The sequence below is a fragment of the Salvia splendens genome, chromosome 4, assembly GCF_004379255.2.
Source record: "Salvia splendens isolate huo1 chromosome 4, SspV2, whole genome shotgun sequence".
Taxonomy (NCBI): Eukaryota; Viridiplantae; Streptophyta; class Magnoliopsida; order Lamiales; family Lamiaceae; genus Salvia; species Salvia splendens.
Genome location: NC_056035.1, coordinates 21,740,981 through 21,760,775, shown reverse-complemented (window position 1 = coordinate 21,760,775; position 19,795 = coordinate 21,740,981). Strand labels below are relative to the sequence as shown.

General features: G+C 34.5%; 2 protein-coding genes and 1 long non-coding RNA gene across 8 annotated transcripts; 2 read left to right on the top strand and 1 right to left on the bottom strand.

Annotated features, from left to right (window-relative positions):
• The first annotated feature begins 950 nt into the window (after positions 1-950).
• LOC121799123 (myosin-binding protein 7-like) lies at positions 951-4,393 on the top strand. 3 transcript variants are annotated; one of them, XM_042198466.1, is made up of 4 exons: positions 951-1,208; positions 1,435-2,840; positions 3,646-3,692; positions 4,024-4,393. In XM_042198466.1, exons 2-4 carry the CDS (start codon positions 1,509-1,511, stop codon positions 4,130-4,132), a joined length of 1,488 nt encoding a protein of 495 aa, XP_042054400.1. In that variant the 5' UTR covers positions 951-1,208; positions 1,435-1,508; the 3' UTR covers positions 4,133-4,393. The 3 variants fall into 3 exon arrangements, with proteins under 3 accessions (XP_042054400.1, XP_042054399.1, XP_042054398.1); XM_042198465.1 differs by having other exon boundaries at positions 1,369-2,840; XM_042198464.1 differs by having other exon boundaries at positions 951-2,840.
• An 89-nt stretch (positions 4,394-4,482) lies between these two features.
• Positions 4,483-7,902, bottom strand: LOC121799124. 4 transcript variants are annotated; one of them, XR_006050150.1, is made up of 8 exons: positions 7,516-7,902; positions 6,369-6,436; positions 6,169-6,298; positions 5,891-5,977; positions 5,565-5,801; positions 5,356-5,440; positions 4,893-5,089; positions 4,483-4,808 (listed from the first exon to the last, which is right to left on the bottom strand). It is a non-coding gene; the product is annotated as an uncharacterized LOC121799124 (long non-coding RNA). The 4 variants fall into 4 exon arrangements; XR_006050149.1 differs by having other exon boundaries at positions 6,169-6,436; positions 7,516-7,616; positions 7,748-7,902; XR_006050148.1 differs by having other exon boundaries at positions 6,149-6,436.
• A 228-nt stretch (positions 7,903-8,130) lies between these two features.
• Positions 8,131-11,290, top strand: LOC121801202 (calcium-dependent protein kinase 20-like). Its single transcript, XM_042200655.1, has 7 exons — positions 8,131-9,406; positions 9,609-9,752; positions 9,827-9,979; positions 10,129-10,244; positions 10,389-10,556; positions 10,644-10,868; positions 10,952-11,290. Exons 1-7 carry the CDS (start codon positions 8,497-8,499, stop codon positions 11,054-11,056), a joined length of 1,821 nt encoding a protein of 606 aa, XP_042056589.1. The 5' UTR covers positions 8,131-8,496; the 3' UTR covers positions 11,057-11,290.
• Positions 11,291-19,795: the final 8,505 nt, after the last annotated feature.

Sequence of the window (19,795 nt, the reverse complement as noted above, 5' to 3'; positions counted from 1 at the left end):
ATCTATTTATAGAGACAAAGAAGAGAGATTAAAGAGAACAATGAAGTACCTGATTTTTTTTACATTGTTTTTGGTACCCGTTACAAAAATAATCCTAGGTACCAAACATTTGATTTTTTATTATGGATGACATTTTAAGAAATTTCAATTAAATAATACCAAACATTTGATTTTTTTTCTTTCTTATTTCATTTTTTCTTCTTTAATTTCTTCTTTCTTTTTAGTATTTTATCTTCTTTTCTTCTTTCTTTTTTCTCCTTAGTTTATATTTCCTCTTTTTTCTTTTCTCTTCTTTTCTTATTTCTTTTTAGTATTTTATAAATATATATCTAATTACATTTATAATATAAATCAAGAACTTAACACTTAATTAAATTAATTATTTAAAGTAATTAAATTAATTAAATATTTTTCATTAAATTATTTTATATTCGTTGAAACACCTAACTAAAAAAATTTATTAATTACTACTAGTTTTTAAGAATTATAACAATAATATCATTATAGTAATTAAATATACTTATAATTTCATCTATAACTAAGTATATTTGAATGATATTAAAAATAAATTAATTATTAATTTATAAAATCAAAAAAATAATATTAATATGGATTAATAATAATAGTATAAAGAGTGAGGAGAATGGGAAAAAAGATATTATCACTTTTGGTACTAGTTTTGTGTATGTTCAAAATATTCTCTATGATACAAATGAGAAATATATTATTTGTTTAAATGATATTTCAAGATGAAAATTGGATAAGTATAAAAAATGTAATTTATCGATACAAAAAATGATACTACAAAATAAAGAGCAAGACCAATAAAGATAGAGAGTAATCGGTCGGGCAACTTTCAAATTTGGGAGGGCAAAAAGGTCATTACGCGGCTCAAGTTGAAATTTTCATTTCTTGCCATTCCCCTCCTTTCTTCCCAGTTTTGATTTCTCTCTAAAATTAGGATACAGCGATTAATCCTCTTTCTCTCTCTACAGATTTCCACGGAACACGAAGCTAATCTGAAACAAATACCGGAAGCACACATCGCACAACGCTTCTACGGCTGCGAATTCCTCTCCGCTCCCTTCTCTTTACCTCTAATCTCCTTTTCTGCCGGAAAATTTCTTTTACCAGCCACTTTCCGACCTAATTGATTTCGCAGTGGAAGGCATTTTCCTGGAAGTTTTTTTTTATAACAGAGCTGCTAGGTAATTGAAATGCATTTATTTCTTTGATTGCGGGGAACTGATTGGGACGATTAAATTCGGATTTAATGCCTTATATCATTCTTATGGAAAATTTGGGGATACTGTATTGTTTTAGGGATAATATTTGACCTAGAACGCTACATGTTTTTCTGTTTTGCAGCAACGAACCGATAACCTGCTAGAAATTTGTGTTTTGTTGTTTACTTTTTTTATTTTATTCACCTAGGGAAGTAGTGGTGTTTCGATTTATTTGTCGAGTATGGTGGAATTGAGGGTTTACTAGACCCGTATTGGTGGTCAATGGAGTCTGGCGAGATAAAATGGTGTGACCGCGACTTCGATTGCAACGATCCTTTGATGATGGAGAAGCGAAAATGTAATGAGCTTGAGGAAGAAACCTGCCTCTCCGCCCAAGGGGTTATCACGCAAAATGCCCGTGTAGAGCTAGGAAATGAGTGTACAGCACTCCGTGAGATGGTGATCAACCAGCAGCAGACCATTGACGACCTAATTTCTGAGTTGGAGGAGGAGAGGAATGCTGCGTCCACGGCTGCCAATGAAGCTCTCTCGATGATCCTGAGGCTTCAGAAGGATAAAGCAGAGATTCAGATGGAATTAAGGCAGTTCAAGAGGTTTGCAGAAGAGAAAATGGCTCATGATCAGCAGGAGACGTTGGGATTGGAGGATATGTTGTATAAGAGGGAGGAGGCCATACAGTCACTTTCATGTGAGATTGAGGCCTATAGACAGAAGATGATGAGTTATGGGCTCTCAGAAACTGAAGTTGATGGAGTCGTCCAGGCTATGAGCCGGAATTTCAGCATGATTGAGGACATCGAAGGTCAATTTGACTATGTAAATGAGATGTACCCTCCTCTCAGGTGCAATGTGAATGAATCACAAACCTGTCCAAATGGTGATGATGAAATGCCTGATATTGAGAAATACGCATTTGGGGAAAATCCACATTCAAGTGACCAATTGAAGGATTTGGAGTGTCGAATCAATCAATTGGAGAAAAGTCCAAGAGCCATTTATCCTGATGGGGAACTAGTTAATTCAAAGACTGTGCTTGAAAAAGTAATCGTTGGCCATTCTCCAAGAGCTATGAGCGCCAGGAATGGCCCACAGTCACCTTTTGCAATGGCTAAAGAAAAAGGCCCAGAGTTTTCCAGGTATTATTCTCCAAGGTTTGCCAACAGCTTCAAGAAATCTGTATTTTCCTATATTGAGGAGAATCCCAGGAAGGCAGATTCTGCATCAGAATATGGAGATGAATCGTGCGACAGAGTCTGCACAATTGATTCTGTTCAACAGGGACCTTTCAACAATCGAGCAATGAGTTGCAATGCTTCTCTTGTTGGTGGTGATGAATATATGGGAACTCTGAAGGAGATGAATATTTCCAGTTCTAGAGACCTTGAGATTCAAAAGTTATATGCAAGACTTAATTCTCTTGAGGCTGATAGAGAGTCTATGAGACAAGCCATTATCTCCATGGGGACTGAAAAAGCACAAGTAGTACTGTTGAAGGAGATAGCACAAAACTTATGCAAAGAAATGTCTCCAAAGCATACGCCCTTGAGGAAGCAATTGGAGACTAGGAAATTTTCCTTCTTGTCAATATTCAAGGTAATGCTGATTACAATATTTGGCAATATTTCTGTTCGTTCATGTCTCCCCATAATGTAACTCTATGTTTTTGGCATGACTTGCCAGCTATGCTGCATTGTCTTCTGTTACCCCCATTGGTTAAATATGCACTTAATGAGATAGTAGATCTGATTGTATACCCTTCAGGGTAAGGCATAGGCTCTATCCCTCCAGTAGAATGTAGATTTTTATCATGCTCTTAGGGGCAGTTTGGTAGGGTAGATGAATAATCTATCTTGGAGTTATATGACAAAAAATGACCTAAAATGTTATGTTCTTATCATGTTTTGTTTATTTATCTTCTCTACCGAACTGTCCGTAATATAATCTTTGCCCAACTAATAGCGCAGCTGTGCAGTACATTCTATATATTTCTGCTCTTTACTAAACATTTGCTCCTTGTTGCCTATTAGTAGCACAGTACTTCATCAGTTTTCAATTGTTGGGGCAATCACCAGAAAAAATAACAGTTTCTCGTTTATTTGCTGTTATCATATTGCTATGCCTGGTTTCATCTCATCAGTGGCTTGTTATACAGCTCGGCTTGTTGGATATTTACAACATTTTGATGAATACAAGAGTTCACACACTGTTATAGTATAAAGCTCTTTGGAGTTTGGACCATGTTAAGAAGTTTCAATTACATTCACTAGTGTAGAAGTGATTACTATTTGCCTCATCTTATATTGCTAATGCCTTTGCCTTTTAAATATTAGTTTCTCTTTTCACCCCGATGATATGTTATCTCATTAGCTGCTGACCATTGTTTACTCGTCATTTTCAGTGGATTGTTCCTTTTTTTAGCTGGAGGAAAAGAGGCCGAAGAGCCAGGTAAGTGCATATCCATCAAACTCTAAACGATTGACTTTTTGCTGCATGCGCTGCTGCTTAAAGGCTACTTTTCACTTTACCCATTGAAATTATTCACCCCTAAGCTAAAAAGCTGATTATATATCACCTGACATTATGTATAAGTCAATTATGTCCGGATGACAACCTCTATATATAGAGCTTTTAATTCTAAGCCAACCGGATTTTGAAGATAAAACAAGGAAACATTACAAGTGGATTAAAACAAATCTTGCACTGATGCTCCAAAAAGTGTGGTGCACTTGATTTTAGGGAGCATTTGTGCTTATGAAAGTTGTTCTTATTTTCTCAGGTATATGTTCGGTTTATCAGCCAACAACATTGGCATGTTAGTGCTTTTAGACCGAAGTCCTCGTGTGGGGTTATGGAGGCATCATTTCATTACAAATTCGCAAAACTAAATGGAGATCATCAAAATGGATGTAGTTTTTTCTTCAAGTCCTAGTTGCAGCTGGATTGATCGGGTGCTTGGTAGCCATCGTTCAACTTTACTTGCATTCTTTTAGTGATGTTGTTAGTTGTCAAATAGTATATGAATACTCTCTCTCCTTAGCAATGTCGTCTCTCTTAGCTGCTCCACATCTGTGTATATTTCATTTTTGGATGACCTCTCAAGTTCATTAGTACTTGCTTAATAAACCATTTTTCCACCTTTGTTTAAATTTGACTCTTCTGATTTGCAAAGCCTTATTTGTTTAACCATTTTTATCTTATTTTCTTTCCACATTTCGTCCATAAAATGATAGGTTATTAGGTTAACACTGAAAAAAGTGAAGTGTTTCTCCGAGAAATCGAAAACAAAATGTGATTGACCAGAATCTACAAACAAGCAATTCCATACTCAGATATGAAAGAGCTTGATCAATCGGTGATAGCAAGGCTGTGTAATAAGTATCACCATACTTCAGTCCTTTTAAAAAGGCAGAATGTCTTTGAAGGGAAAGAGTGGTGTTCGGAATGCCAAAAGAAAATTCATTCTCTTCGATTTGCATACCTGCCTCGGCTTGCTGGGGAGGTTGGTTATTCGCTGCGTCTAGACCAACATTCAAGCCAATAGATGTGGACTCCGTCACGAAACTGCATGTGTATCACATCAACTAATCAACATTGTAGAAGAGCTAACTAGGCAGGCAAACAGATAAAAATGGGAGGTTGAGATACCTGGATTGAAAGTCGCCCCCATTAGCGTGCAAAGTATCGCAAACTCCAGAAATTACCCAAGGCGGTATTTATGCATCCCTAATTTCAATATTATAGCAAATGCCTGGAGATGAACTTCTCATGGGTTCACTATACATATTAGAGTCCTTTACCTGAGAAGACATGTGCTCAACCCTTCTAACCTGTTTGCATCTGACCTGCACAATTCACATGTGCAGCAAATGCTGAGACAGAGAGCAATGCCATGGAAATTAAAATATTCACCAAGAGTCTGTATTTTTCTTTTTAACTTCCTTTCTTGTAAAATTTAAAGTGGAAATCAAGAGGTAACTTTTTTCTAGAAGTTATCATGGCATGCTCTTCATTGCAAACATTCAAACAAGCAACTGTAATTGATATGGTGTTGCCTTATTAATGAATCATGATGCATTCTCTAGGAAAACATATATAACTAAGAACCTACCTCAGGAGCACACAGTGCAGCATTTTCAAAAGGAACTGGGGAATATAGAACAGGTACATCACTACTCAAAGGAGTGTAAAGGGATCTGGAACCAAAGAAATGAAGAGATTTGAGATGATGAAAAAATCAGATAAAACTTTATAATATGCAGCTTTTTTTCTTCTTTGCCATATAATAAGTAAATGAACAAAAAAATGTCAGATACTAACCTATAATTTAACAAAAAATCATACAAAGAATGGACATTCCTCCCAGCAAACATTAACAAAGATTGTGGGGTATTATCAACTCCAATCATGTCTACTAAAGTGGAGTTGTATATCATCCCACCCCCAAAGGATAAATCTCGAACACTCTTAAAAGTATTAGTAATACATTTGTCGGATGAGTTGTTAATTTGTCTTGAAGTGTCATTGCCATCTTCTGAAGCAACAGTGCCCTCCAAACTTCCAAGTACATGAAGAAAACAAACATTATCGATCACAAAAGCAAAGATATAACTGGATGATAATGATTCATTCAGAATACTACATACCATGAGTTCTGCACTTCATGTTTATCATTTGAATCTGAAGTGACTTGAATTCTTCATGCTTCCAACACACTTTCTAGGAATATTTTCCTGCAGTTGTCAACAGACAATATCTTGAAACATTACTAGGCAGATACTAGTCTCTACCATCTCATAACAAAATACTCCCTCCATCCGGCAACAGGAGTCTCATATTTGTGGAAGGTGGGAGAAGTAAATTATGATGTAAACGACATCAGCAAAAGGAAACAGAAATTTGACCTAGACCAAAATTTTGTAACCTTGAGAATTTCCTTTCTGCAAAATAGCCTACTCGATTTAGTGACGGGAAAGTGTTCATCCAATGTTCTCAATCGCAACGCTTTTAATGGATCAGATTTGTTGCTCTCAGAAACTGCTCCATCAGCATTCCTGAAGAAAGAAAGAAATGACTTCAAGGTATCTATGGTAATAAAAGAAAAATAGGGAATGCATCCACCACATGGAACTAGTAGAGGTTCCGGAATCATTTGAACCCTCCAGTAAATTCTTTTTCTTCAGTAGTTCCCCCTGTTGAGTAAAGGAAGAGTATTAAGTTACAGTTCATAGCTAGTTATTGCTTCTTGGTTTTTAACAGATACATCATACATACTATATGAAGGATTTTGGACCCATTGTGCATATCTTGAGAAACACAGATGTAGAAATTAGAACCATGTAAGATCATTTCTTTGGCAGTGTACATGAGTGCAGAGCAACCAATGATGAGTACAAAGAAATTCTGTCCATGATCACATATCAATCTCCATCTATTTTCTTGCTTCTTAACATATATCCAACAGCACAGTATTCCTGTTTTTTGCTCAGAAATGGATGCAGGACCCTTTTAGTTTCACTATAATATCAATCCTAAAGGCCAAACATGAACCATGAAAAGACAAGTGGAATGGGATAACATTGAAGCTAGGTGCCACAATCATATCTAATTAATTACAAAAATGAGAAGAAACACTTGGAAGTTACTCCTCCACCATTCACCGCATTTATATATAGTGTCTGTTCAGTTTGAAAGATCATATCTCATGATTGAATACGTATTATGTTTGGTTCATGAGATTGTATTTCACAACTTAATCCTAGATGCATAATCATATGGTAATGAGTCATAACCACTTCCATCCAACTAAAATGCTCACAACTTAATTCTACTTATATGATAATACGAACAACACCTATGGGAGTGTTTCGTTTGCAAGATTGTATTCCGGGATTAAATATGTAGTGTGTTTGGATAATGAGATTCAATCCGACAACTCAATCTTAGATGGATAATCATGAGATAATTAGTCATAGCTATCCCCCAATGACTAAAATAATCTCACAACTCAATCCTAGATTATATCTTAGTATTATTTTATCTTGAAAACCGAACACCACCTATGTGTATTATTTTATCCCAATCCAGCCTCTAAATAGCAATCGTTGAATTGTATTATCTCAATACCTCAAGGGCACCAGCAGCAGCGATGTAGAGTGTAATTAAAAAATAAGCATTTAAAGATTGGCATCACATAATCGAACATATCTGATAAATGAAGTCAGTATCTTATGCAAAAATGTTAAACGACGTTGAAAGAAGGAGACGTTACCCTCAACTCCGAGGGAGTTTTCCGCTTCAATTTACTCTTCGGAACTCCTCCAGAGTGAAGATTATTAGGCATCGGCAACTGACCAACATTACTCATCCTATCTGCAAATAATACGAAATTCAATGATTAAGATCCACGCACACAATCACAACTCAGACAAACTCGTCCTCAGTCTAGGGATCAATTACAGAAAAAAAAACAATGAGTATCAAACTAAATGAGGATTATTGACGTGGATAGTCGCAGTTAGAGATGAACAACAACGACAGCGAATCAGATTTTTGCATAAATCTTTCGAAGAATGTTCGGGTGATCGCGGAGAAACGGGAATTTGGCGAATATGTTTGGATTGATTTGAATTATTTGTTTCCCTCTTTTTCATGTATAAATAGGTTATGGAATTTTTATATCAAAACTAAGTCCGGCTAGAGCTCGATTTATTTGAATAAGATAATGTAAAATTACAAAAATTCCCAAAAAATAATTAATTTTAGCCCTATGTTAAATGAGGTTTCATATGTTTTTTAATATTTAATTAATTTAAGTAAGCATTTCATTTGAGTAAAAATATATAACTATATGGTAGTATAACCATTACAAAAAAATGATTTTTATCCGTCTGGAGATTAATATACATGCATGCATTGGGAGAATCAGAAGAGAAGAAATCGAAGCTTCAATTTGATTCCATAGCTGCAATTCTGATCCGAGTTGACTCACCCCGTTACTCTCATTTCATTTTCGCCGTTTCTCTCATCCAATCCCTCAGATTTTCCTTTTCCGTAAACGTGTTTGATTTTTCAATTTTGATTTGGCAGCCGCAGTGAATCTCCTCGATTGGGATTCTTCATCTCCATCGGCGTCGCGAATTGGGAGGGGGTGATTGATCCAATTCCCCAGAAATTGGATTCGGATGGAATCAATTAGGGCACGTTTCAATGGTGAGGGATCTCCATAGATCGGTGGTGGTATAGCATTTGGATGGGGAATACATGCGCAGGCCCAAACACAGGGAAGAATGGATTCTTCCAATCCATGACCGCCGCCATCTGGAAGCCTAAGCAGGGCCTTCCGCCGCCGGATCAGGAATCCGTCGGCAGCAGCAATAACAATAACAAGGAAAACTCCGTCAAATCTGATTCAGCCGTCCAGAGCACCCCTCCCACGCAGATGGTCATCGCCCCCGAGGAGCCTAAGAAGCCGGAAACTCAACCGCCAAAGCCAGAGCCAACCAACACCAATGATACTACGACCGCTGCTGCTGCTACTACTACTACTACTACTAATAATAATAATAATAATAATAATAAGCAAGGCGATGCGGCGAAACAGCAGAACAAGCCTACGCAAATAAAGAGAGTGGCCAGTGCAGGACTGCAGGTGGAGTCAGTTCTGCAGCGGAAAACGGAGAATATGAAGGAGAAGTTTACTCTTGGGAGGAAGCTAGGCCAAGGGCAATTTGGGACCACGTTCCTTTGCATCGAGAAGGGGACGAACAAGGAGTTCGCTTGCAAGACCATTGCTAAGAGGAAGCTGACGACGCCTGAGGACGTGGAGGATGTGAGGAGGGAGATTCAGATCATGCACCATTTGGCGGGGCATCCCAATGTGATCTCGATCGTGGGGGCCTTCGAGGATGCTGTGGCGGTTCATGTTGTGATGGAGCTTTGCTCTGGGGGGGAGCTCTTCGATAGGATCATTCAGAGGGGGCATTACACCGAGAGGAAGGCGGCTGAGCTGGCTAGGATAATAGTTGGTGTGGTGCAAGCTTGCCATTCTCTTGGAGTTATGCATAGAGACTTGAAACCTGAGAATTTCCTCTTTGTTAATCAGCAGGAGGAGTCGCCGCTTCAAACCATTGATTTTGGCCTCTCTGCTTTCTTCAAGCCAGGTGCTCATTTACCAACTTCTTTTTTCTGAGGTTGAGTTATAATTGTTGTCTTCATTGTAGCATTTTGAACAATATCTTGATGTGCCTATGCATTGCTCTGACTTGACCCTCTAGCGTTAAATCCAACGACTATTGCGTTTATACATCAACGACTAGTCATGCTTAATCATGTGCCTGATGAAGTTCTAATTTGTTTACTTAGGGGAAACATTCATTGATGTTGTCGGAAGCCCTTACTACGTTGCCCCAGAGGTACTGAGGAAGCATTATGGCCAAGAATGTGATGTTTGGAGTGCGGGAGTTATCATCTACATATTGCTATGTGGAGTTCCGCCATTTTGGGATGGTAAGCATTTATTCTTGATCCCCATTAATAGTTGCAATCTGGTTTCTAGCATGCTAATGTATGCTTTGTTTCAGAATCGGAACAGGGAATTTTCGAGCAGGTTTTGAAAGGTGAACTTGACTTTGTTTCGGAACCCTGGCCTAACATATCTGAAAGTGCAAAAGATCTTGTCCGGAAAATGCTTGTACGAGACCCAAAGAAGAGGCTCACAGCTCATCAAGTTCTTTGTAAGTATATAAAGTCACTATTCTCTGATCTATGTTGAAACTGTTGAATTGCTCGTGAAGATACAAATAGGCTCCAAAGAAATGTGGCTATCTACATGCTAGCACCTAATAAGATTTTCCACATTAAAGTAAGAATATGTTGTGTTCAGGCCATCCATGGGTACAAGTCGGTGGCGTTGCTCCTGATAAACCTCTTGATTCTGCTGTTCTAAGTCGTCTGAAGCAATTCTCTGCGATGAACAAGATCAAGAAGATTGCCATCAGAGTGAGTTCTTTGGTTCTTCCCCTCCCCTTTCTCTGGGGATGAATGTGTTACTTATTCACATCTCACGGAGAACATTATTTAATTGAACCGATACAATCTTCATCAGATAGATATATGTATCATTCCTTTCATTCAACTCTGCAGGTTATTGCCGAGAGCCTATCTGAGGAGGAAATTGCGGGACTAAAGGAAATGTTTAAAATGATCGATGTAGATAACAGTGGACACATCACCCTTGAAGAACTCAAGAAAGGGCTATCCAGAGTTGGAGCCCACCTCAAAGACTCAGAAATAGAGAATCTTATGCAAGCTGTAAGTTGATTTGATCATCTACATTAGTAACCAGGTTAGAGTGGTTGGTTGTTGTTTTGATCTAACTAGATTTTGTTGACAATACAGGCTGATTTCGACAACAGTGGCACGATAGACTATCGGGAGTTTGTGGCAGCAATGTTGCACCTAAATAAGGTGCAGAAAGAGGATCATGTATACGCGGCCTTCTCGTATTTCGACAAAGATGGCAGCGGCTACATCACAAGGGATGAGCTCCAGCAGGTCTGCGAGCAATTCGGAATAGAAGATGTCCACCTGGACGACATCATCGGGGAAGTCGACAAAGACAACGTACCTCCCACTCTCTCGACTCATACAAGCTCTGGATAAACTAATGTTGGATTAAACTTGTGTTGTTTGTTTGATTGTTTTAGGATGGGCGCATCGACTACAGCGAGTTCGTGGCGATGATGCAGGACAGCAGTTTCGGGAGCAAGGTAATACAGAGTAGCATGAGCTTGGGAATGAAGGGTTCTTAGAAATAAATACTTCTAGAGTAGTAGTATGTTTGTTTTTGTTCAGTTTGTGTAAATTTATGTATCAATGCAAGAAAGTAAATTGACGAATCTTCTGCTGTAGAGATTAGTGATGACAGTGAAGTTTCCTGGACCCACTTTAGAATTTTGTTAGGTTGTTTTCGCTTTGAAATTAAATTGTTGTCTGTGGTTTACAGTTTACATAATGGATCAGCAATTATACAAGTATTGTTCAAAGTTTATGTTTGTTTTCTGAAGTATATGTTAGAAACTATTAAAAAAAATACTACTCCTATATGATAGATACATGAGGTTTCACCTGAACTCAAGTTCGAGTTTTGGTCCACTTAAAGAAATTTAATTACTCTTTTTTTCTCACAAACCGATATTTTTCAACATCTACACAAAGGCAAATTAGTTTTCCAAACAAATATCCACGCTAATACATGCATGCTTTCTCCAGATCTCTAAAAAATTGTTCCATTAGAAAATGTTTTTGAAATAAAGAAAAATCAGATGCAGAAATGTGGGAGAAAGGGGGAAATTATCCAATTAACGGTTTATTTATTAGAGCACTAGCAATGGGGCCGATCGCAAGGGCCGAGCGATCGGCCCCTCCATCGTCTCTCATAGGCCTCCATTGTGGGGAGGAGGCCTATCTCTCATCCCTTTCGGCTCCGCCCCATGCCCGATCAATCGCCCCAGCCGATGGCATATAGGCTCCGCATCGGCCATGCGATGGGCCTCCATTACGGAGGCTCGGCCTGATGGCGTAGCCGATTTTCATTTTTTTAAATTATTTTTTAAATTTTCCTCACCTATTATAAATACCTCAATCTCTTTTCCTTCATTTCACACACTCACATCCATCTCTACTTCACATTTTTCTCACTAGAAATGTCTTTTAATTTCACTTCAATATTGCAATACATCAAAGAATGAATTTATTATGTAATTTTATTTATATTATTTAGACATTTATGCTTTATTTAGTTTTTAAAATGAAATATGTTTTTTGCCGTATATTACGTTGTCTTTAATTTACATCAATAATTAAAAGTGAAATAAAATAGTGATGATGTGGAAATGAGATGGGCTCTAAGATAGGCCTCTGAGATAGACTCTCATTCAGGGAAATAAGCTCTGAGATGAGCCTGCTGACGTGACAGGAAAAAATGGAGATAGACTCTGAGATGGGCTCCGGAGATAGGCCACCATTGCTAGTGCTCTTATAAACCTTTCCAACGATCTCATCGCCATTTCTGCTTATCCACTTCTGTTCTTTCTGTAGATAAACTTTAGGTTTTATAATCGGATGCAGGAATGAAAATCATGGGACCGGACATTTGGGATAATTTGCGCTTACTTCTTTAGTCCTCAACAAATAGATAAAGTTGTAAATGATACAAATTTTAATGTGCAATTAATAAAATAAAAAAAGAGATGGAAATAAGTAGGTGAAAGAAAGAGAAAATGTAGTTGAATAGTGTTCGTTGATTGTGAGGTCCACATTACTATAAGTGTGCAATTGATTAAAAAAATTTCATATTTAGACTTAGATCTAATTTTGAAGGACGATAAAAGATAAAAAAAATAGTCGTACAAAACTAATCTATTTTTGAAGATGAGGGTGTGTTCTAATAATTATTGGTTATAATAGTATGTAGTAGTAGTACTTTCTTCTATTTTGTGAAATCCTAGCTAAATTACTATGAATATTCATATCTTAAAAACAATTCAAAATTGATTTATTAAAATTATACCGAAAACTTCTTGATCGATATATTTTTTTATGTAATCACCTCTCTTTTATTTGGCAAATCTATTTTGAAATACTCTCAATTTTCAGCATTAGAAAAATGTTTATTTCTTCTTTCACCAATGCAAAAAAATTAAAATTGTTAAAAGTAAAATCGTAAGTTCATGATTTTACTCTATTAATTAAATATTAATTAGTGTATTATCAACAATTGAAAAAATGAAGTAGAATGAAAATGAGATTATTTTAAATAAATGAAAAAGTATAAACAGAATTACCTTTAATTAAACTATAATAAATCGATCAATTACATAGTTCGAAGCCTCCTAATTAACTAATTTTACAAAATAGGTCAAATATTCTAATTCGTTTTTAACTTAACTATTCAACAAATTAAATTAAAGAAGATTGCTTCGTTTTTTTTTGTCGAGACTAAGACCATTATTGCTATAATGAAATGGAATAAAGAGAGAATAAAATACAAATGAAAATGAAATGAATAATAAGAATTAAATTATTATTCCTTGATTGTTTCCTTAACTTTTCTTAAATATGAAATATGATCGTATAATTGGAAATGATAATATTAATATTGATCAAACAAAGTACTATAACTATGTGATTCGATTAGTGTGATTTATAAAACAAGTTACTCCTAGTTATAAAAAAAAGTAAATATAGATAAAACATTTTAATAGTTTAGTTATGTATAAATAGGTTATATGCCTGTAAATTCACGAAGTTTTAACATTTTCTGTTTTTTTACCTAAACTTTATTTTTTTAATACAAATACGTGAATTTTAAATTTTTCTGATTTTTTTTCTAAATTAAAAATCAAAGCTGATGTGGCATATTCAAACTTATGTGGCATATTACAACTGCATTTATTTTATTTTATTAATTAAAAACTTGAAATTAAACTTCCATATCATCATTCTGCCATCAAACTTGTCTCTCGCTCTCACTTTGTTCTTCCCGAATTTCATTTCAAATTTCAAAAGAAACAATATTTCTCTTACAATTTCTAAGCTTGTTTGTGAGGGTTTGGGAAGCAAGAAAGGTTGGAGTTCAAGAAAATGATGGAGGGTCTCAGTGCCATTGTGGAAATCGATTGAGAAAACTGATGAATTATGCAAGCAGCATTTGGAGTAGCTTTTTATGCTTATTTTGGTTTTTTTTTTATAAATCCATTTACTCAAATGAGGGATTTGAAAATGGTAAATGTTTGGGAAGAATGAAGATAGCAAGAAATGAAGAAAAGACGACAGAAGCTCATTTGATGATATGGAATTTTAATTTCAATTTTTTTCAATTGATAAAATAAAAAAATATAGTTTCAATTGCCACACATGTTTGAATATTCCAGGTCAGCTTTGATTTTTAATTTAGGGGAAAAATAAAAAAAGTGTAAAGTTCATGCATTTATATTTAAAAATTAAAGTTTAGGGAAAAAACAGAAAATGTTGAAAGTTTATGTATTTACATACAAATAACCCAATATTTATAAATATGATTAAATAAACAGTCATCCCTTGACATAACAGCTCAAAGATTATACGTATGGTCATTAATATATATAGGAAAGAAGGATTTAATCCAACCACCCAATTCAATAAATATAGGGTTTGTAGTTGAATAGTAAATTGAATTGATTTTAAAATATTAGATATAATTTGGTTTCCGAGTTTATAAACTGAGATCTGAAAACTTGGATCTCACTCCACACACACTCTCTTCTCTTCACCAAATTTGTTAATTTCACAAATCTGTGAATTTAATCGCATAGAAAAATGAGTCTCCGGCTTGTATACGGATTGGTGTTTCTCTCTTTCTCCACCGCTTGCTTCCTCGGTCTCCACCTCATGCTGCAGCCGGTTTTCTACTACACATCCTAATCACCGCGACGGTCAGTCAATTTGATTGTACAAAACTTACAGCATATGTAGCATTTTTTTTCCGGAAAAACAGAGGAGGAATCGTGGATCCTCTGTTTTCAGCCATGGATTTGTGTTTCTGTAGATTGAATATAGCGGTTTTAATTTATTATTTTTGGATGTAATATTGTGATGGTGTAATTGAATTTCCGAGCACCGCCGCTTCTCTCAACATTTAATGATCAACGTGTTTTAAAGTCTAAATTTGCCTGCAGTCTCAAACATTAAACTGTGTTGGTTCTCTTCTTACACAATATGTTTTTATTTATATTTAACTTATTAATTATTATGTTAAAATTTGTTTAATCGTTAATTTTATATAGAACGTTAAATATAAACTATAATTTATTGTCCATGACTACAAATTAACACATTTAATGTGTATGCTAATATTTTAGAGTATGTTGATTAAGTGTAAACTTTTTTATTAACTTAAATTGGCCAACATTTTTGCTGTATGTATTCTGTATATCCATAATAAGAACGGTACACATACCATTATAATAAAAGAAGAAATGTTTTACGATTATTACATGTATAATTATAATGTAATGCGTGTTTATGTTCTCCACGACTTCAATATAATGGTTCACGCCTAATTAATGTAGTTGATATATTATGTTATTAACGGATTCAGAAATGATAAATATATGTAATTGTTGATGCACACCTATTTATTTGAAATTCCATCTTACAACCCTAAAAGTATTTTGGCAAAACACATTTAGAGTTTCTTATATGAATCTATTTATTTTATTATATTCTTTTACAATTTTTTAGTTTATTAGGATCTTGTATCAATTTGTTTCATTACACAATTTTTTTGTTTCGTTAAATTTTTATATGTATTAATGCAGAGGCGGACGCAAGAATAAAGTTTGGCAGGGCTTTACTAAAATTTCTCATACTCTCTTTCGTCTATAAAAAATAGTCTTGTTTTACCATTTTTGGATATCGACTAGTCCCATTTCTAAAAATGGAAAGTTTCTTTCTCATATTTTTATCTACTTTTCTTTCTATCTATTTTACTTTACCTATTTTTTCTCTTCTCTCTTACTTTATTTGTTGTCCACAAATTAGACTATTTTTTTGTTCCGTCATCTCTTATATTTTACTCTCTTCATCTATTTTACTTTATTCTCTCTCTTACTTTACCATCTCCACTTTAACCTTTAACACATCAATTTCTTAAATCATGTGCCAAAAAAAAAACACACCAGCTATCTTGAGACGAATGAAGTAAAAATTACAAAAAAGCATAAATATCTAATATATAAAATTAATCCAGTACAAGTTTAACAAAAAGAATAATATAATTCATGTTCTAGTTGTGTTTGTTTTGCTAAAACAATAAATATTTAATACGTAAAAATGCATAATTATCTAATACACTGTGATTTTGTAAACTACTTCCTTCATTTCCTAAAAATAGAAATTCTTTACTTTTAATTTGTTTTCTAAAAATAGAATCCCTCCATTCAGGAAATGGATCCCACGACCTTTTAGTATTAATTTCATTACTTTTTTTTAATAGACTAATTTGGATTAAAACTCGTATTATTTCTAAAAATTTTATTTTTTAAAAATAGAGAGAATGAAAAAAAAAGAAAAAGAAAAAATTGACTATCACCTCACCAATTACTAAGTTGTAATTGTCGTTTGAATAAAAACGTTAAATTTAGGAAACAATTTAAAAAATGTTACTATAAGTATTTAAAACTTAGTTATACTATTCATAATATTTGGAGAGCTAAAAGTTAGATCGTGCAACCATTTAAGTAGGGGTAGGGATTGACTTTTTCAACTGTTATTATTATATTCATTTAAGTTTTAAGAAGTTTTATTTATTTCTATCTTCTTCCTCATCCCAATTCTCATTGTTTCAAGAAGTTAAGTTTTTTCTGTAATTTTATCTTTCAGCCCCTCCTTTCCACTAAATCTCTTTCCCATGAAACCTAAAAGATATAAATTTGGGAAGGGCTGAATATAGAGTATTTTAATTTTGAAAAAAATTATAATAGAAATTTATTAAAAATAAAAAGTTTGGGAAGGGCTTAAGCCCCTCACCTCCTCCACCTGTGTCCGCCACTGTATTAATGTATTTTAAATTTAAGAGGTTCTTTGGTTGGATATTTATTTAACTGACTTAAGAATGTAATTAACTTTTCATATGTTAATTAATTTTTTTTTCTCTTATATATGTTAAAACTAATTCAGCTAAAATATTGACTCAAGAATCATTGTAAAAATAATAAATTTATTGATATTGTTTGTTGCATTTCATAAATTTTCATTGTTTCGATGGTTCTTGAGTCGAATTGCAGTCGAATTAATTTTAAAGAGTGAATTACATAAATGGTTCATGATCTTCGGGGTTTGAACAAATTAGTCTCTGGACTTTAAAAATATCATGAGACATGGATGAACATTTCGGTCCCAAAAATTCCCTTCATACCTTGGCAGGCATTCCAGTCCCAAAATCGCAACAAAAAAAAGTGAAAAAGTACCAAGAATGTGATTACACCATAATTTTCAGGGATATCTCATAATATTTTTAAAGTCCAGAGATTAAATTTGGTCAAACTCTAAAGACCGGGATCATTCATGTAGTTTACTCAATTTAAATAGATAATAGAAAAAGGAAAAATAAATAAATTTAATTAGCAAAAGAAAAGTTAATTAAATTTCGAACTTCGCCAAATTAAGATCAAACCAGATATTCAACTGCAATATCGACTAAATTTGAATAGTTTTTTTTTATCTTAGTTCCCTTTGCATAATTTAGGTGAGAATATTCGTGCATATTCCACATCCTCTCTTCTTACTCTTCTATTTCAGAAAAGTTCTTATTTTAGATGTAAAAATTTCTCGCCACTATGCTTGAGTTGCCCAGTTTATCAAAATGTCCATCTTGTATTCCAGTTTAATTGCTTTCCTATAATTTAATTTTAATTGCTTTCCCATAACAAATACGACCGTTTTTTGGTTTGACACCCTAACTTACCATACACTTGCTAGTTAATTTACCACCCGTTCCAAAGTAGTGGAGTTTTTGGTATGTTTAATGAAAGTGGAATCATTTCCTTTTCTAGCAAAAGTTAACACATTTCTTCATTCTTACATTACTCTCTCTTTATTTTCTCTTCATTTATCAACCTTTTTCATTTCTTACTTTATTCTTTCTTTACTTAACTCAATTAACATATTTTTTTTAAAAAAATCGTGTGTCAGAAAGAAACTCCTCCACTACTGTAGAATGGAGGGAGTAGTGTTTTGGAAAATAGGAACTTATAAATATTGGTGAAAGGAGGAACACGTGCAAGGTGTGTGATCAAATACTAACTTTTTACAGTAATAACTAATAACTAAATATCAATTTTGTATTTTTAAAATATCAACACAAAGATATAAATTTATCAATCTTCTTTTATTGATAAACTTATGTCTTTGTGTTGATATTTAAATTTACATGTTGTATTAATATAATTATATTTTTGTGTTGATAATTTTAATACACAGAATTAAAAATTACTATTAGTTATTACTGTAAAATAGTTAGCACACTAACGCAACCCACACTTGCAAACCTCTTCTTTTTGGGAAACAATATGCAATAATACAAGGGCCTGAACCAAAAATTTGTAAAATAGCCTAATAATAAAGACTATTAATACAAGGAACTCTATAATATTTTGCCAAAAGTTAATTTATAGTTAGTTCCATTCTTTGTAATCTTTCACCATTGACATTGTTTTTGTGAATGTGTTCTAAAAAGTTAAAACTATGTTTTATATTCTCTCCATACTAACTAAGTTGAATCGTATTCTTTTTTGGAATGTCCCAATTAAATTGAGTCTTTTTTTTACAAAAAACAAAACATCTAATCACTCTTATTTTATTCTATCATATACTTTACTCTCTCTTTATCTTTCCTACTTTATTCCTCTATCCTACTTTTCAACATAATTTCTTAATTTCCATGCCCAAAAGTTTTACTCAACTTAGTTGAGACTGAGAGAGTGATAGGGCTCGTTCCAAGCATGGTTTAATAGGGTTTATTACACTAATAAGATTGGTAATGTGCGAAAAAGTGGTGAATTTAAGTGTGCAGGAGATAAAAAGAGTTGAAGCGGCAGAGTGTAGGAACAACTTTATCAACTCGAAAAAGGAGATAAAAATTACCAGAGCTGAAGACAAATTGATCAGTTGGAGACAAGCGGGGCAGTGGAGCCTGGCTAGCTATCAAGTTGATCAAGAAGATCTCACCACATGAAGACATGATATGATTGAGTTGATCAAGAGGAGCTCACCACATGAAGACATGATATGACTGAGTTGCTCATGACTGAGTTGATTAAGAGGAGCTCACCACATGAAGACATGAGATGGCATAGTTGATCAAGAGGAGCTCACCACATGAAGACGTATCTGCTGGATCAAGTAGATGGTGCAAACTAACCGATCAGATTCAGATTAAGCAGAAATGGAGCAAAAATGCAGAAAAGTTGCCTAACTGGTCAAGGAGACAGAATGACGTACTGACATGAAGATCCTCAATTACTGCAAGGGTAAAATGGTCAAATCGGAGGAGAAGTTTCCTTAGGGTTGAAGTTGAAATTGCTCTATAAATAAAAGCTTTCCACAATGAAGAGGGGGCACTTAACGCTATCGTAGTTTAGGTAGGAAGCTCTTATAGGCGCTTAACGCCACCGCTATCTTAGCTTAGTTTAGATAGTTAATTGCCTTCTTAGCTTAGCTCTGTAGTTTCAACGGAGGAATTGACCACTCCGACGTCGGGATTACATTTCATGTTTCAAGACTTTGGTGTAGATTTACAGTGTGCTGGCCGTTTCAACGGTAGAATTGACCCCTCCATCTTAGAAGCTCCTTCACACCTTGCTTCCTAGTTAGATTAAATGGTTTCAACAGGAGAATTGACGACTCCGTCATTGGATTTCGGTTTATTTTCAGTTTTATGAATCTTTGGTTTATTTTCATGTTGATGTTGTTATTTACTCATGTTTCTTGGATGCTTTTCGCAATTGGTC

Coding starts and splice junctions, on each gene's coding strand:
- LOC121799123 (XM_042198466.1), top strand. CDS start 1,509: ATGGAGTCTGGCGAGATAAAATGGTGTGACCGCGACTTCGATTGCAAC. Junction 2,841..3,645: donor CCTTCTTGTCAATATTCAAG/GTAATGCTGATT, acceptor CGTCATTTTCAG/TGGATTGTTCCTTTTTTTAG. Junction 3,693..4,023: donor AAAAGAGGCCGAAGAGCCAG/GTAAGTGCATAT, acceptor TTATTTTCTCAG/GTATATGTTCGGTTTATCAG.
- LOC121801202 (XM_042200655.1), top strand. CDS start 8,497: ATGGGGAATACATGCGCAGGCCCAAACACAGGGAAGAATGGATTCTTC. Junction 9,407..9,608: donor CTCTGCTTTCTTCAAGCCAG/GTGCTCATTTAC, acceptor TTGTTTACTTAG/GGGAAACATTCATTGATGTT. Junction 10,869..10,951: donor GGGAAGTCGACAAAGACAAC/GTACCTCCCACT, acceptor TGATTGTTTTAG/GATGGGCGCATCGACTACAG.